The following is an 18,561-nucleotide window of genomic DNA, read 5'->3' as shown; positions in this document are numbered from 1 at the left end:
TTTCCCTGAGAGACTGCGAACAGCACAGTGAAACGAGGTAGCAAAGGAGAAGGAGAGAGAACTTAGGACAGTGGAGGGTGACAGACACTCTGCAAATACAAAACAATAATACGGATGCTACAGTGAACTGCATTACCTCAGCAAAAATAACCAGTGAGAAAATAACATGAGTTTTTAATCTGGAGTCCATGGACAGACTTCAGAAAGGGCAGGGGTCTTTAGGCTATATAGCCTAAAATTATATGCAGAATTTGTGTGAGCTATATTTTCTGGGGGAAAGTTCCACAGTTTTTATAAAATTGTCAAAAGAATATAACTTAAAAATATTATTAAACATTTATGCAGATGTTTATATCATTAGAAACCTTACTTGTAGAAAATGACCCAGTGGCCCACTCTGTATAGAGCCTGAATCTGAGAAAAATTTCATTCTCTCTAAAAATCCCGAATGCCCCAAAACGGATGACTGGTTGAGGAAACTTTGGTACATCTATACAATGGAATACTATGCAGCTGTTAGAAAAAAGGAAGTCAAGAATTTTGTAGTTAAGTGGATGGGCATGAAAAGTTTCATGCTGAGTGAAATGAGTCAGAAAGAGAGAGACAGACATAGAAAGATTGCACTCATCTATGGTATATAGAATATCAGAGTGGGAGACTAATACCCAAGAACTGTAGAAATAAGTACCAGGAGGTTGACCCCATGGCTTCGAGGCTGGCCTCACGTTCCGGGGAAAGGGCAACTCAGAGAAGCGATCACCAACTACATTGTAGTCGAAGGCCATGTGGGGGAAGGGAGTTGCGGGCTGAATGAGGGCTAGAGACTGAGCACAGCGGCCACTCAACACCTTTATTGCAAACCACAACAGCTAATTAGAGAGAGAGAACAGAAGGGAATGCCCTGCCACAGTGGCAGGGTGGGTTGGGGGGGTGATGGGATTGGGGAGGGTGGGAGGGACACTGGGTTTACGGGTGGTGGAGAATGGGCACTGGTGAAGGGATGGATTCCCGAACTTTGTATGAGGGAAGTATAAGCACAAAAGTGTATAAATCTCACGGTGATTCTCTAATTAAAAATAAATAAATTATTAAAAAAAAATAAAAATCTATGGAACCAAGGCATGTTTTCTTTCTTTCTTTTTTTCTTTTCTTTTTATCTTAGGGCCCTATCAGGACCAAACTTCCCTCCTGGCTTTGTGCTGAGTCTATTACTTAGTCTATGTACTATTTCTCTAGCCCTGTAGTGCCATATTTTCTGATCAGTCTACTTGAGGTTATAATATTGATCTGATCAAATGCTTTTCAGTAACACTTATCTAAATAGGAAAAGAAGAGACATTAACTCACCAAGACTCCGCAAAATTCTATTTACCCCACTGGGCTCAGACTCAGGAATTGTTTCCAAATACTGGAGTGCCCGGACCTCAAACAAACCTATGGAGAAAGCTCATGTTGGTGAACTGTTCAACACTCAAGAATGAAAGCCAAATGGAACTCTAAGGCCCTGCAGAAGAGACTCAAGATAGGGGCTGAAGTGCTAGCACAGCAGGTAGGGCACTTGCCTTGCACGTGGCTGACTGAACTTTGATCCCTGGCATCCCATATCATCCCCTAAGCACCACCAGGAATGATTCCTGAGTGTAGAGCCAGGAGTTACTCCTAAGCATCGCTGGAAATGGCCCAAAATCAAAACCAAAAGAAAAAAAGAAAAGAAACTCAAGATAAAAGACACCTACTGAATGGAAAATATACTGACATACATTGACAAATGACTAATATCTAAATAAAAAGCACTAAGACCCCCCCTCCAAATCAACAATAAAAAAAAACTATACAAACTCCACTAAAAAAATGGGGAGAGGAGATGAAAAGATATTTCCTCAAAGAAGACTTAGAGGTGGTTAACAGGGAGATGAAAAGTGCTTGGTATCACTGATTAGCAGAAATTGCAAATCAAAATCAATGCGCATCACCTCAGAACAGTGAGGACAGCCTATGTCAGAAGGCCCAGCAGCCAGTGTGGATGCTGTGAAAGAGGCACACTCATTCACTGCCACAGGACTGTCTGGCTTATTAGCTTCTATGGAAAGAACACTTGAAACATTAGAAAGAGGTGATCCCGTGTAGTACAGTGGCTCCACTCCTTGGCAGCTACCCCAAGAATATCCAAGGGCCCAGCAACAGATGAACAGATAAAGAAATTGGGACCCATATATACAGTAGAATACCACTCAATTATAAAAAGGCATGAAATCCTAACTTTTTCTACAACTTGGGTGGAACTAAGGGTTGTCATGTTAGGTGAAATAAGTCAGAGGGAAGACAAATGCTAGATGAGCTCACTCATATGCAGTGTATAAAGAGACAAAGGAAGGGACTAGACAATGGTAAATGAAAAATCCTTGGACTGACATTATTGAGATTACCATCTGTGGAGGGGTGGAGTGAGGTGTTAAGGAGAGATGGGGTACATAGTATAAATACTACTGTAAAAATATGTATATACATGTGTGTATACTTATTAAAAATTATGTGCTCATTACCAAACTTTTTTTTTTTGCTTTTTGGGTCAAACACGGCGATGCACAGGGGTTACTCCTGGCTCTGCACTAAGGAATTACTCCTGGTGGTGCTCAGGGGACAATATGGGATGCTGGGAATCAAACCTGGGTTGGCCGCGTGCAAGGCAAACACCCTACCTGCTGTTCTATTCCTACAGCCTCCATCATTACCAAACTATTTCTGTAACTAAAATATCACTAAATAAATGTTAAATATATATTTGTTCGTTTGGGGGCCACATCTGGCAGTGGTCAGGGGTTACTCTTGGCTCTGCACTCAGGGATCATTACTGTCAGTGCTCAGGATGTACTTCTGGCTCCAGGCTCAAGGATTCCTCCTGGCAGCACTCAGGGCACCATATGGGATGCCCAGGATTCGGCTGTGTGCCAGGCAAATGCCCTCCTGTTGTACTACCACTCCAGTCCGGAGTGTGCTATGTTCTGGTCTGTATTATTCCCAATCTTTCAGATGTTCAGACCACAGAGGGAGGGGCTGGGGAGAAAGCTCTGAGAGCTAGAGCAGAGGCACTGAGTGGGGACCCCAGCATCACTCAGTCTTCTGAGCAACCCCCAGCACCACCAGGCCGAGCGGTAAGTCCACAGAGCCAGACACTGCAGGCCCCCTGAGCATGGCCAATTAGATTAAAAAAAAAACAAAAAGCAGAGAGGGGAGTCTTTATAATGAAACTGACCTTTCACCCCACTTTTCCGAAGTTCTCGGTCCTGGATGAACCCTGCAAACATCTGCGTTTCCATGAAGAGATCAAGGAAGTGGCGCACACTTCGGGAGGTGTGGGATTTCCGGAATGGTTCCCTCTGGAATATACGCTCTCCACGCTCGGTGACAATCATATTTAAAGAGTAATGTCCCACCAATTCCACAAAAAAACGGACAAATGCTTCAGACACCAGAGAGTTGAGAGTTGCATCTGCAAAATGAATAAAAAAGAAAGAAGAGCTTCCTAAATTTTGTGCTGATTCAAACACTGGCTGGGATTAAAGAAGTGATGCTTAGGAAAGTACTGACAATAGACTCAATAAGCAGAGTCCTCATTCTTAGCTTTCATGCTTTCTCTATGACCTTCAAAAAAGCAAAGAGCTTGGGACTGGAAAGACAGTATAGCAGGTAAGACACCTGCTTTGCATGTATCCAACCCAGGCTCAAGTCCACATATGGTCTCCAGACCACTGCCAGGAGTGATCCCTGAGCACAGTCAGGTGTGACCCAAAACAATAAAACAGAAGCAAAGAGCTTATATCCTTACCTTCATTTTCCCCATGAACCCTTGCTATGTCTTTTGGCCTGGCTTGCACATCTATAATTTACTATAACCATTGTTTCAAAAACCAGCAATGATCATCAGCCATATTGCATGCACTTTTCTAGGTTTCTACTCCTTTAGCTTGCTGCATTTGTGCTGCTCAGGTCTTCCTTCTCTGTCTCCCACAACTTTACACTTTCATGACTTTGATTCTACTCCTGTCTTTAGGGTCAAGAATTAACTTTCTCTGGCCACTCCTTCCTTCTCCTGAGCATGCTTCTTAGATCACTCATCTTCAATCTCAATCTCTCTTTCTCTCCTTCTCTCTCACAATCTCTCTCTCCCTTTTCCCCCACTCCCCCCTCTCTTTTCCTCTCTCTCTCTCCTCTACCCTCTATCCCTCTATCTCTCTTTCCCTATCTTTCTCTCTCCGGTTTTAGAGGCACACTCAGCAGTGCTCATGGCTTACTCCTGACTTTAAGCTCAAAGATTAATCCTGACAGGGCTCTGGGGACCATATGGGGTGCTGGAACTGAACCAGGGTCGGCTACATGCAAGGCAAGCACCTTGTCCACTATTATTATCTCTCTGGCCAACATTCTTTTCTTAATAATTTGCACAGAATTAAAGTTTCCATGTTGAAAATTCCCATCCTTAGATCTCCAGTCATGATATTTCACCAATATTTTCCTGTATTTTCAGGTTTTCAATGAAAACATATCCTATCGTATCATCATTTGGGTTTTCCATTTGCACTTAAATTGAATTGGCCTAAATGGTCTGTTTTTAGAAATTGGCAGATGGAACAAACAAACAAATATACAAAGTCAAATGCATTATTCCTCCCCTCCCCCCGCAAAGTCAATTTTTCAATTTTCTCCTTTCATTAGCACCATAATTATTTCATCTTAAGTAAAAATTTATTGAATACAAGACGTGTTGGGCACTAGACTAGCACTTTTCTAATCTGGGCTAGAGAGACTTGCAAGTGGCAACTGATAATACTCTGAACCCTAAGTGCAGAGCCAGGAGTGAGTCCCACAAACCAAGTGTGTCCTTCCCAACCCCAAAAAACTCAAATGTATGACTCCTGGGGCTAGAGAGATAGTACAGGGGTCACTTGCCTTGCACCGGCACACAGCAGACTAGATTTGATCCCTGGTACTCTATACGAAACTCCAAGACCTGCCAGGAGTGATTCCTGAGTGCAGAGATGGGAGTAAGCTCAGAGCAACATGGGGTGGGGGGTAGCCAAAACAAATAAACAAAAAATCCCAGAAACACCCAAATGAAAGATTTAACACTGTGGTTAGATTTCTTATTTTTGGACTGGTAAGAGAAGGATCCAGGAAAGGAGAAAAAAAGGAGCAACTAGTGAAGCAAGAGAGAAACCAGGAGTGTGACTGGCGAGAGCCTGATGAGAAAACTGTTTCACAGGGCTGGAGAGAGAGCACCACTGGCTGACAGCAGGCAGAGCTTGCTCACTGGGGGCATCATCACAGCTGGAAAGACCCCCGCCACTGGCACCCCCAAGAGTGGCCAAAACCCAGAAAAAGAAAAACCTAAACAAAAAACAATTTCACAAAGAATAAAGAGTTCTTAGTTTTCTCACCTATCACATGAAGATTAAGCAGCAGTACCCAATTTATCAATAAGGGTATTATAAAGCTGAAATAGAAATAGAAATAGAAATAGAAATAGAAAGCTGTATGCTAAGTGTTCAACATGGTGGCTCGTATCATGGTGCCACCAAATAGATATTTGACATTTATCCAACAAATACTGAGTATCTGTTTGTTTAATACACTTAATGTATCAAAGATAAAAAAAACAAAACAGAGTTTCTGTTGCATGGATTCATGTGTTCATTACACAGGAATGCAAAGCTGTGGTGAAATCAATCTGGGAGGGAGAGAGAGAATCTAAGAGAAGGAGCACAATTTAATTAATTAATTTTGGAGGGCCCACCTGGCACTGCTGAGGGATTGATTATTCCTGGCCCTGCACTCATGAACCACTCCTGGTGGTCTCAGGGGACCACTTAGGGTACTGGGGATCAAACTCAGGTCAGCTTCATGCAAGGCAAGCGCTCTACCTGCTGTACTATTGCTCTAGCCCAGGAGTGCAATTTTAAGATAGCCAGGTAAGACCCACTGAGAACATGACATCTGAGTATGAACCTACAGAGCTGCATTGGGAACCAAGTCCAATAAACAGAAGCAGACATGTGCAAAGGTCCGAAAACAGAAGGGAATGGGCACTTTGGAGTACCAGTAAGGAAGTGACTCTAGGCCACATGCAGGATCACCAGCCACTCCTGCAAGTCCTGTACCAGGGTGCTGGGCATCTAGTAAATGTTTATTGCCTCAACTTGAAGGTCTTAGCTCACTTGTTTTTATACCTTGTGAAAAATTCGGCTCCTGGGCTAAGATTTCATTTCGTTCTTCCAAAATCTGTGTGAGGGCAGCTTGGAGTTTGGGTGGCAGAATTTCATCCTCATCAGATACCTCAAGAGAAAAAAATTGATATTCTTTATGAGCTTTGAAAAGAAAACTCAAATATGCACTTGTTTGGGGCCCTACATTTTCACAAGTGACTTTTTTTAGGAGGGAGGGAGCCCACACCCAGCAACGCTTAGCGCTGATTCCTGGCTCTGCACTCAGGAGCCACTCCTGGCAGAGCTTGAGGATCTGGGATGTAGGGGATCCAATCCGTGTAGGTCACGTGCAAAGCAAACACCCTCCCCACTGTGCTATTGCTCTGGCCCACAAGCGATTTTCTATCTTGATGAAGATTCAGTCTCAAACTTCCTTCCTTATGTTGAGCAGAATATCTGAGATCTATGCTATTTATATCATATATATTTAAAATAACATGCTATAGGGGGCTGGAGTGATAGCACAGCAGGTAGGGCGTTTGCCTTGCACGCGGCCGACCCGGGTTCGATTCCCAGCATCCCATATGGTCCCCGGAGCACCGCCAGGAGTAATTCTTGAGTGCAGAGCCAGGAGTAACCCCTGTGCATCGCCAGGTGTGACCCAAAAAGCAAAAAAAAAAAAAAAAAAAAAAAAAACCAACCCCCAAAAATGCTATAAAATGCAGTCTCTGTCATCTTTATACCAAATATGTCTCGTTTGTATCACTCTATATTATGAAAACCACCTTCCAATCAATGGTATTCACCACCAAAATGATGAGCTTATTGATTTTGGGGATAAGAGGTATTTTATTTCCACACTGTGCTCAGTACTCATAAGTCTATATTCAGATTACATGCAGGGCTTTTCTAAGTCAGAAAAATACCCTCTTTTGCTAGGGGTGAGGGGTACACCCGGTAGTGCCCAGGGGGATCATATGAGATGCCAGGGATCAAACCTGGGTCAGTTGTGTTAAGGTGAATACCCTACCTGCTGTACCTGCTCCAGTCCCAAGTCAGCTTTTAATGACTTTATTTTTCCTTTTTGCATCACACCCTGCGATGCACAGGGGTTACTCCTGGCTCACACATTCAGGAATTACTCCTGGCGGTGCTCGAGGGACCATATGGAATGCTGGGAATTGAACCCAGGTCGGCCGCGTGCAAGGTAAACGCCCTACCAGCTGTGCTCTTGCTCCAGCCCCTAATGACTAACTCTTACTTTCATTTTCCATATCCAGAATAAGTCACAACTTCTTCGTATGTGTTGAACAAATTTCCATTATTTAATTTCTAAATCTTTAAGGATGCTGTGTGTTTCAGGTCACACCATTAGAATATAAGGCCTGAGGGGCCAAGCTGTGTTTAATTTATCCTTAGACTTGACTGCCTAATAGTTTCTAGAAATAATCCATGTTCAATAATAAATGCTTGATCTATTTAATTAAATTGCAGGTTTATATGCCAACCCATCTGAATTTGAAGGGAGGCTTACCTCTTTTGAGAATAACATTTAATATGCTTCCTTCTTCCTTCTTTGCAACAAATAGCTTCAAGCTCAAGCCAAATTTTCAGGTCAATCTGGTACAAATGCCCACAGTGCCATGCGTGCGTGTCTTTGTAACAACTAAAACTGAGTCATCTTCTCTAAGCGTTTTCACATATTCTCTCAATTATACCCAAACATCGTATAATAATATCCTTTGTCACTCACCTCCTGTAAAAACTTGTCTGCACAAAGATCAACTATCAGCACCTATGGGATAAAGGAGCTAAACAAGTTAGATGGAAGCGAGAACCAGAGAAATACACAATGAAGTGCCAGGTCAGGAAGAGAGTTTGGGTTCTTCTAGAGACAGAAACACTTTTAAACAAAGTTTAAGTTTAGCCCATTTAAAGTTAAGGTATTGGGGCCAGAGAGAGAGGACAGGGAGGAAGGAGCATGCCTTGCATGCTGCTGGCCCAGATTTGATCTCCAGTATCCTGCAGTTCCCCAGGATGATGGGCTGAGAATCACTGGGACTGGCCCCCAGATTTGCTGAGCAATGTAGGGGAGGTCTGAGACAAAAAAGAATTAAAGAATAAGGTTATGGGGCTGGGACAATAGTACAGCAGGTTGGGCACTTGCCTTGCACACAACTGGCCTGGGTTCTATCCCCAGTACCCCTTATGGCTTCCTGTGCCTACCAGGAGCGTTGCCTGAGCACAAAACCTGGAGTAAGCCTTGAATATCATGAGGCCCAAAAACAGAACAATGAAACAAAAAGAAAAGAGTAAATTAAGGCATTGACATATCAACAAACAAGTTGCAGGTACCAATGCCATAGTTCAGTGGGCTAAGCACAAGCTCTGCAGCATGCAGGAAGTCCAGGCTTGACCCCTAGTGTCATAGAGTCCTGAGAACTGCCAGGAGTGACCCCGAACATTGAGTCAGGAGTAACTTCTGAGCACCACTGAGTATGACAAAAAACAACACAAAACAGAACATATCAATTGTGGCAAGCTCAGAGGACTAGAGTGCATGCTTCGCATGTGGGAAGACTGGGTTCCACCCCTAACACCACATGGAACCTTTAGTGTCACAGAGAGTGACCCCACAAGCATGAAGCCAGGAATAGCCCCTGAGCACTGCTGCCTATGACAAAACAAAAACAAAAACAACCATCCCCAAATACAAAAAATATATATTTTAAATATCAAAAAATATATACATATATATCACATTTCTGTATATTAAGATCATATTATCTGAAAAAAACTTAAAAAAAAATTCTTTCCATTGCTGAGAAAAAAGTAACCCTCATTCACTGTGGGTGGGAATGTAAACTAGCTCAACCTTAAACAGTCTGGAAAGTTCTCAAAACAAAACAAAAAACAACCCATAGGGGCTGGAGAGATAGCACAGCGGGTAGGGCGTTTGCCTTGCACGCGGCCGACCCGGGTTCAAATCCCAGCATCCCATATGGTCCCCTGAGCACCGCCAGGGGTGATTCCTGAGTGCATGAGCCAGGAGTAACCCCTGTGCATCGCCGGGTGTGACCCAAAAAGCAAAAAAAAAAAAAAAAAAAAAAAAAAAAAAAAAAAAACCAACCCATAAAAAACCAGTTATCATATGATGTAGCAAGTCTACTCCTAGTTACCTATTCAAAGAACAAAGCACTAATTCAAAAATAAAATCTCGACTTATGTTCATTGCAGCACTGTTTACAATAGTCAGGATCTGGAAACAAACCAAGTGTCCAAGCACAGATGAGCGGATAAAGAAGATATTATGCTGGGCTGTAGCTACAATACAGCAGACAGGGCACTTACCTTGCATGCAGCTGACCATCAGGGCACCTCAGATGGTCCCCTGAGTCTGCAAGGAGTAATTCCTGGGTGCTGAACCAGGAGCAACCCCTGAGAAGACCCCTCAAAACTCCCAGTAATATTAATGGAAATCATGATACATCAATTAAAAAATATGCCAGGCTCAGACTGCATGTGTGCATGTGCATGCATGCATGCATGCGTGCATATGTGTGTGTGTGTGTACACTATATGGTCTACTATTTATATTAATCCAAAAGACAGGAAAAACTGATTTATATTACTTAGGCACACATGCCTGGAATATAAAACTACAAAGGAAAACAAAACACTTTGACAGTCAAATTAGAGGTTATCTGAGAGAGAGAGAGAGAGAGAGAGAGAGAGAGAGAGAGAGAGAGAGAGAGAGAGACAGAGAGAGACAGAGAGAGACAGAGAGACAGAGAGAGAGAGAAGAGAAGTGCCCGACACAGAAGCAGGTGGTGTGGGAGTAAGTGAGGGGGTGCAAAACTGGAGACACTGGTAGTGGGAAATGTACACTGGTGAAGGGACAGGTGTTGGAACATTATGTACCTGAAACCCAGTCATCAACAACCTTATAACTGTGTATCTCACAGTGACTCAATAAAAAACATTTTAATAAAAAATTTTAAAAAGATAGAGATTACTTCTTGTCAGAGGTGGTGAAAGATGGTTAAAAACAGAAGAATGGGTGGGAGCAATAGGTAGGGCATCTGGCCTGCACGCGGCTGAATGGAGATGGATCCCTGGCATCCCATATGGTGCCTGCACACCACCAGGACTAAGTCCCCAGTGCAGATCCAGGACTGACTCCCGAGCATCACTGGATGTGATCCAAAAAGCAACAAAACAAAACAAAGCAAAAACCCAGAAGAATGAGCCCATAGATTATTATTACTAATAAGACAAAAAAATTCAATAGAATTTCTCATTTCATTAAAATAAAACATGAAAGTATAATGTATTTGTAATTATAACCCCATATTAACAACAGTGATCTTAAAGCATTTATTCTCTTTTGATATTTTGGTTTTTGGGCCACGCCTGCCTCTGCTCAGGGACTGCTCTTGGGAACACATTGGAATCTTGGTGGCTGTGTGTGAGGCTAGTGCCTTATCACAGGATTACTTCTCCAGCCCCTGAATCACTGCTTTGATATGCCAGTGTCTCATGTTCTCCATGGTAGAAAAGTCCCCATCTCACCTCTTCAATGGGCAGGTCCTGGAGCTGCGGTAAGGAGCAGGACAGGATCCCAATCAGGAACGGGGTAGGGGAGCAGACGATGTCGATCATGGATGCTGGCAGGACAGGGATGTAGGTGTGCTGCCATGTGAATGGGTACAGGGTGGCCACGACGGCATGTCCACACTTGGACAGGGTGCTGGGCAGGGAGAGAGCACGTGGCACATACTGACAACACAAGCATTTCGAGGAGTCGCAGATTTTATTACAGACTACCAGACTGACGCTTTAACCAGAAATTATTCCTTATTTAATTTAATGCTAGGAATTTGACCTGGGGCTCCATGTATGAGAAGTATGAATTCTACCATTGAGTTATGTCACTAGCCCCAATTCAATTTTTAAAAAGCACACTGTAAAAACACATCTTTAATTTTCTATTATTTATTTATTTATTTATTTATGATTTTGGGGCCCCACGTTGGGGGAGTCAATGCTCAGGGATTACTCCTGGCTCTGCTCACAGGAATCACTCCTGGCGGTGCTCAGGGGACCATAGGGGATGCCATATTTTTAAGGCAAATGCCCTACCCACTGTACTATCTCTCCACCCCCCCCATTCCATTTTCTAAACATTCTATTTCACTTTAACTTAATTTACTGAAAATTTCTAATCTCAATTCAGCTCTTCCCCAAAACTGACACTGATAAAAAATTAGTGTTTACTAACTGCTGATAAAAATTGGTGTTAATATTAGTGTTTACTAATAAACACTGATAAAAAATTAGTGTTTACAAAAAAATAACAAGGGGGGTGGGAATGCACAGCTGGCAACGCTCCAGGACCATCTCTGGCTCTGTATTCAGAGGATCATAATGTGCCAGGGACTGAACCTGGCCTGCAAAGCCTGCATGTTACCCTTTAAGCTCTCTCTCTCTAATAACACTATAAACACGCCTTACTTAGAAGAGCAAATACATGACAGCTCTTGAGAGTCGCTGCTACAGCTGAGAACTACTGCTACTGATTATTTGGAACAATTCACATCATTAAAGTTTTGGGACCCTTGAGGCCAGAAAGTATAGTGGGTAGGGCATTTACCTTGCATAAGACTGACTGGGTTTGGGGCTGGAGTGATAGCACAGCGGATAGGGCGTTTGCCTTGCACTCGGCCAACCCGGGTTCGAATCCCAGCATCCCATATGGTCCCCTGAGCACCGCCAGGGGTGATTCCTGAGTGCATGAGCCAGGAGTGACCCCTGTGCATCGCCGGGTGTGACCCAAAAAGCAAAAAAAAAAAAGACTGACTGGGTTTGATCCAAGCATCCCATATGGTCCCCTGAGCCCTGCCAGGAGTAATTTCTGAATAGCACTGTAGCACTGTAGTCCCGTTGTTCATCGATTTGCTCAGGTGGGCACCAGTAACATCTCCATTGTGAGACTTGTTGTTAGAGTTTTGGGCATATTGAATATGCCACGGGTAGCTTGCCAGGCTCTGCTGTGAATTTCTGAATGGAGAGCCGAAACTATTCCCTGAGTACAGCCAGGTGTGGCCCCAAAACAAACATAAAAATAAATAAATAATGCTCTGGGATCCTACAGATGTTTACCAAGCCCATATTTTCTATCAGTGAGAAACAAATAGAACACCAGCAGCAGTGACATGTTTTACTTTGGTCTCACCTTAAACTGTTGGCGACAAAGATCACCCTCCGCTCCAAAAGGAGAGAGGCACAGACTCGGATGAGATGGCACACACTCAGGCACTTAAACAGACATTCAAAGTCCACATGCTCCAGGCGAGAGTCCAGCGGGCGGCAGAGCTCAATGGACTGAAATGCATGAATCTGAGTCAGGGGCCTGAAGTCGGAAAACATCCTCCATGACGCAAATGGCTCCTACCATTGCTTAGATTCTACTGCAAAGATGGGTGAAGGTGCCTATGGTAGTTCTGACACCTAATTTCTTGTGTGTGTGTGTGTGCGTGCGCGCGCGCGCGCGCGCATGCGAGCGTGCACTTGTGTGTGCAAGCGCAGATCTAGGATGAATAATCTCTTAAAATTAACTTGGATAGATAGTTCTCCATTGCTTTGCAGAACTAAAACCTATCCTTTACAGTTTCTGGGAAAGGAAAAACTGTTTTGTTTTCTGGAGACTCTTGTTAAAACCGTGTCAAGCCTGCTTTTAGGGTCAGCACATCTTTTAGAAACAAATGAAGAACTTACGCCATCGCCGGCCCCAGGGAGGTAGCTCTTAACCGTGATGGTACGTCCAGGGGCTGGGAAAGGGGCGTCCATTACGCTTTGCATGAATGGGTACACCAGGGCTGGAGACATTTCTCGTCTCTTCTCTACTTCATCTAGAATCTATGAACACAGGGTCCAGAGACAGCATTGGGGTTAAGGTGCCTGTATGCATGTGGTTGACCCTTGCTCACTCCCAAGTACCAGCAGAAGTGAGCCCTGGGCACAGAGCCAGGAGCAACCTCTGAACAACTGAGAGATATTGCCCATTCACCCCAACTCTCCCCTACAAAATAAAAATCTATGAGCATAAAATGTATTATTTCATTATTGATTTAATTCAGAAAAAAAATGAAAAAAATCCTACTAATGAACTACCAAATTGAGTGCACAAACTTGAAAATAACACCACAGATTTTGAGATATAAAGTTTTTTTTCTTAATTAAAAAATGTTTTTTCAATTGGGGGCCAGAGCAACAGTATAGTGGGTAGGGTATTTGCCTTCCTCATGGGTGACCCAGTTTTGATCCCATATAGTCCTCTGAGCGCTGTCAGGAGTGAGTCCTGAGTGCAGAGCTCGGAGTAACCCCTGAGCATTGCTGGGTGTAGCCCTCCCCCAGAGGAGAATTTTTTTAAATTGAATCACCATGAATTAGAGTTACAAAGTTACTTATGACTGTGTTTCAGGAGTACAGTGCTCCAAGCCAATCCCAGCCAGAGTGATCACTTCCTTATGTCACTGTCACAGTCATCCCTTCCCTGTTCTGTCCCACATCTAAGACATTTAACTTCTCTCTTTTTTAAAATTTGTTTTTGGACCATACCCAGCATTGCTCAGGGCTTACTCCCAGCTCTGAGCTTAGGGATCACTCCTGGTGAGGCTCAGGGACCATCAGGGGTGCCACGGGGTTCAATCCCGGGTCAGTCGTGTGTGCAAGGCAATTGTCCTACCCTCTGTACTAGCACTCCAGCCCTCTAAGACATTAACTTCTACAACCACTAAATGTTCACTAGTAACACCGTATTTCTTGGGGATATCTTTACTCCCTCCCTGACAAATTTATTTAAATAAATAATTTTATTTATTTATTTATTTATTTGCTTTTTGGGTCTCTCCCAGCGATGCACAAGGGGTTACTCCTGGCTCATGCACTCAGGAATTTAATCCTGGTGGTGCTCAGGGGACCATATGGGATGCTGAGAATCGAACCCGGGTTGGCCTCGTGCAAGGCAAATGCCCTACCCCCTGTGCTATTGCTCCAGCCCCAATGTTGTTGTTTTTTTTAAAGAGGACCTCCTTTTCATCTCACTAAGGTAGAAGCAAAGAGACTGAAATCCTAGATTTTGGGGTTTGCGAAAAACATAGGAGCTTCCCAAACTTATTTGGCCTACAGCCCCATTCTTTGGGAAAACAAGCAAAACAAAATTTCTTAGCACTTCCCTGGAAATCTACCTCATTTGAGGAAACAAACAGAATACACCACCTATTGCACCCACGGCTACCCTTGCACCCCACCCAGCCGCTGCTCGTCCCATAGAGGGCAGCACAGCCCTCTGGGAAACACAGACTTCATGCTCCTTTAGGGCTGGAGGATTAGATGACCAAAGTGAGGGGGAACTGACGATAGACCTGGATTAGAGACGTGAGTTTAAGCTTCAAATCTGTGATTTGAATTTACTAATGGAGAACCCTTTCTAAAGCAGTCTGTTCAAATTTATATCACTTAGCATTGCCGAGTAGCCACCAGAAAAGCCCCCAAATGTACTCAAGAATCTCAGAAAGAACATCAGTTCTCACAGGGCCATTCTCTACTCACCTTGGAAAACAGGTTGAAGCAGCCGAGGCGACTAACCATGCAATACACCTCTGGGAGTCGCTTTCCTCTGCCTTCTGGCTAATGAAAAACAACCAAGAAGAAATCATGCAGCCTAAGTCTCTACTTATTTCAATTGTTAATATTTTTGTGCTATCCTTTAACACAGAGTCAGAACCAAGGTTATCATGTTCACTGAACAGTAAAAGATGGAGAAAGTGCTAAAAATGGTGTCAGGATTTATTCCAGGCTAGTGGGGGCACTAAACATAAGTAATTCAGAGCTTCCTCCAGTGGCTCATTATACTCCATTCCTTAAATATATTTACATACATGCATGTCTGTCTGTCTCTCTCTGTCTCTCTCTGTCTCTGTCTCTCTCTCTCTCTCTCTCTCTCTCTCTCTCTCTCTCACACACACACACACACACACACACACTTTGGATTTTTGGCCACATGCAGTGATGCTCAGGGATTACTACTGACTCTGCATTCAGGAATTACTCCTGGTAGTTCTTGGTGGACTGTAGGATAACATGGGATTTGTCCTTTTAGCCTTGCTGCAGGGAACTTAGTTTACCTTAAAGCAATGTCCTTTCTGTATGGACACAGGAAGACAGTTAATGATATGCTTTGTAACTTGGGAGCTGATTGACTCCAATAATATTTACTCCCGGGCATCTACTTTCTCAACTCAGTTGCCCTTAGTTCCTAACACCCCAAAAGCAGGGTCCCGACGAGGGACGGAATGGACCCAGGGCAAGCTGTGAGCTACTCTGGCATCGAAATGGGCCAGGCCAAAGTGCCACAATACTCAACTATAAATTAAGGGCATGGTCATAGACAAATGCTGTCATGATCCAAAAGTAACGACTGACGAGACTAGGAGCCTGCTGGGGTTAGGAAGACTAACCTGGCCTGAGGACTGTGGTCTGGAATATATAGTGAATGTCCTCAGAAAGAACCAAACTTTAACTTAAGTTTATATCTCTTACTGTGCTCATACAGAATGACATTGCTAGAAATATTATAAGTAAATTTACTATAACTATTTAAGCAGATTACTAGCTCACACCCTGACACATCCTTGTTTGGACCCCACCCTTGAGTGAATCTCCTAGTAATCTCATCAAAATCCTTAGATGAGATTTTGTTACTCTCCTCGAGAAATGGTCTTACCCTTCTTTGTTGATTTGTTAATGTTAAACCCACCTTTGTGTCACCACCCTATGTAATTTGCTATATAAACTAAGACTGGGGGGCACTGACGGAGACAGAAGAAGATGACACAAGAGAAGACACAGAAGACACACGGGAAGACACAGAAGCAAAGACAAAGAGAGGTCGGAAGAGACCAGAAGAGACTACAGAGGCAGAGACAGAGACAGACAGACAGAAGAGAGCACACCAGCACACACAGAAGCAGAGCACAAGGAGGAGCTGTCCCTATCCAGTCCTTACACAGTGGCTCAAGAGCACCGAACTCGAGCAGCGCGTGCGAGAGAGAGCTGCCCAAGTGCCCTCGGGCAACATAATAAAACAACAACACACCATTGCGTCTCACCCTCCCGCGCATGCGCCGCCTTTGTGATTTTTTTACAGTGGACCAACCATATGGGTTGCTTGCCTGGGTTGGTCGCAGACAAAGCAAGCACCCTACAAACTATACTAAGGTCCTTTCAGACTCATATTTAACCACTGTTTCAGGGGCTGGCTTCTTTCCAGACTCTTTATTCTTTTTTTGTTTGGACTGGAGCAATAGCACAGCGGCTAGGGCATTTGCCTTGCACATAGCTGACCCGGTTCAATTCCTCCATCCCTCACGGAGAGCCTGGCAAGCTACTGAGAGTATCCCGCCTGCACAGCAGAGCCTGGTAAGCTACCTGTGGCGTATTCGATATGCCAAAAACAGTAACAAGTCTCACAATGTAAATGTTACTGGTGCCCACTTGAGCAAATCGATGAACAACGGGATGACAGTGCTACAGTGCTTTTTTGGATTTTGGGCCACACTTTCTATTCTTGAACACTTTATGGCCAACCTCCATCTTGTTATTCAAGTATCCCACTGCTTTTACAAAAACTGTTTATTGTTCAGGTTCTATATTATAGCTCAAACACTATGTTCAAATAAAATATCTTCTTTAGGGCATAGATAACTTTAAAGCCCTCAAACTCATTTCCAGACGATGTTTCTGAACCCCCTGGTCTATTGTGCCTTGACCAACACTGCTGTACTCTGATGCCTTGACCAACTCTGCCTGTACTGAGTCTGATACTTACCAAGAGCTTCTTACAGTAACCAAACCACCGGCTTCCGTCTTCACCAGTTAAAACAAAGGAGAACGTTTCACTGAAAAGGTAATCAGTAATTTGAGATCCAAACAACTGCCTTGAAAATTAGCAATCAATAATTACTTTACGAATTGACAGAAGATTTTAACATTTCATTTCCTGCAAGTCACATTCTTTCTTAGACAGAACAATTAGAGGCTGGATTGCTTCCTAATCTATACTGCCTCCTACTTTTGAACTATTTTTTTTAATGGGAGGGGTGCTCTCTCCAGCCATGTTGGTGCTGGAGATCAACCTCAAAGCCTAGTTTTTTTTTTTTTTTTTGCTTTTTGGGTCACACCTGGCTCTGCACTCAGGAATTATGCCTGGCAGGTGCTCAGGGGACCATATGGGATGCTGGGAATCGAACCCGGGTTGGCCGCGTGCAAGGCAAACGCCCTACCCGCTGTGCTATCGCTCCAGCCCCCTCAAAGCCTAGTTTATACAAGGCAAGAACCCCAGTCTTTGAGCTCTATCTCCTTGACCCCGTTAAGTTATTAATCAAGTTTGTTTTCTTTTTTTTTTTTGTTGTTGAATTTCCAATCTAGCCAAACTATTGGAAGGCTATAAGGGATTTATTTTTTATTTTTTATTTTTTATTTTTTTTATTAGTTTATTTTTAATTAGAGAGTCATCGTGAGGGTACAGTTACAGATCCATACATCTTTGTGCTCATGCTTCCCCCATACAAAGTTCAATAACCCATCCCTTCACCAGTGCCCATTCTCCACCACCAGTAAACCCAACATCCCTCCCCCCCTCCCCAGACCCGTTTCCCCCCACCCCACCCTGCCACTATGGCAGGGAATTCCATAAGGGATTTTTTTTTTTTGCCACACCCAGTAGTGCTTAGGGCTTACTCTTGGCTCAGAGCTCAAGGATCACTTCTGGTAGGTTTGGGACACATGGGGTGCCAGGGATTGAATCCAGTTTGGCTATATGCCAGGCAAGCAACCTACCCACTATACTATCTTTCCAGTTGTGGGCTATAAAGGATTTTGAGAAGACATTGTCCCCATTCCTTGCAGTGATATTGGTGTATGTATGTGTTTGGGTCACACCCAGAGATGTACCCAGGGCTTACTTCTAGCTCTGCCCTCGGAAATTACTCCTGGTGGTGCTTGGGACACCACATGGGACTCTGGGGTTTGAACCAGGTCACCTGTGTGCAAGACAAAGTGGTTCTAGTTTTTGGTGTTTGGTCCACTCCTGGTAGTATTCAATCAGGGCTGGGGTCTATTGCTAGCTCTGAGGTCAGGACAACATATGTGGTTCCAGGGATCAGACCAGGGCCCGCCACCTGCTAGGCAAATGCTTTATGTCCTATACTATATTTATGGCCCCCAAATTCTTTCATTAGCTCTGAGAGGAAACAGTGATAGGCAAAATCACTGTATCACTGTCATCCTGTTGCTTATT

The 18,561-nt window shown here is 43.7% G+C and overlaps 1 protein-coding gene across 3 annotated transcripts in view; it reads right to left on the bottom strand.

Annotated features, from left to right (window-relative positions):
- Positions 1 to 18,561, bottom strand: part of DENND2C (DENN domain containing 2C) — a 92,891-nt gene that overhangs the window by 4,968 nt on the left and 69,362 nt on the right. For 2 of the 3 annotated variants that reach the window (XM_055140121.1, XM_055140122.1), the window contains 9 exons: positions 17,092 to 17,161; positions 14,814 to 14,891; positions 12,978 to 13,118; positions 12,436 to 12,584; positions 10,773 to 10,950; positions 7,954 to 7,995; positions 6,225 to 6,330; positions 3,254 to 3,490; positions 1,348 to 1,434 (listed from right to left, as the gene is read on the bottom strand). In XM_055140121.1, coding sequence (XP_054996096.1) covers positions 1,348 to 1,434; positions 3,254 to 3,490; positions 6,225 to 6,330; positions 7,954 to 7,995; positions 10,773 to 10,950; positions 12,436 to 12,584; positions 12,978 to 13,118; positions 14,814 to 14,891; positions 17,092 to 17,161 — 1,088 coding nt within the window. The remainder of the gene's footprint in view (positions 1 to 1,347; positions 1,435 to 3,253; positions 3,491 to 6,224; positions 6,331 to 7,953; positions 7,996 to 10,772; positions 10,951 to 12,435; positions 12,585 to 12,977; positions 13,119 to 14,813; positions 14,892 to 17,091; positions 17,162 to 18,561) is intronic. The other variant, XM_055140123.1, reaches the window with a different exon arrangement.

Source organism: Sorex araneus, chromosome 5 (assembly GCF_027595985.1).
Source record: "Sorex araneus isolate mSorAra2 chromosome 5, mSorAra2.pri, whole genome shotgun sequence".
Taxonomy (NCBI): domain Eukaryota; kingdom Metazoa; phylum Chordata; class Mammalia; order Eulipotyphla; family Soricidae; genus Sorex; species Sorex araneus.
Note: the sequence above shows the minus strand (reverse complement) of the source record. Positions and strands in the feature narration are given on the sequence as shown.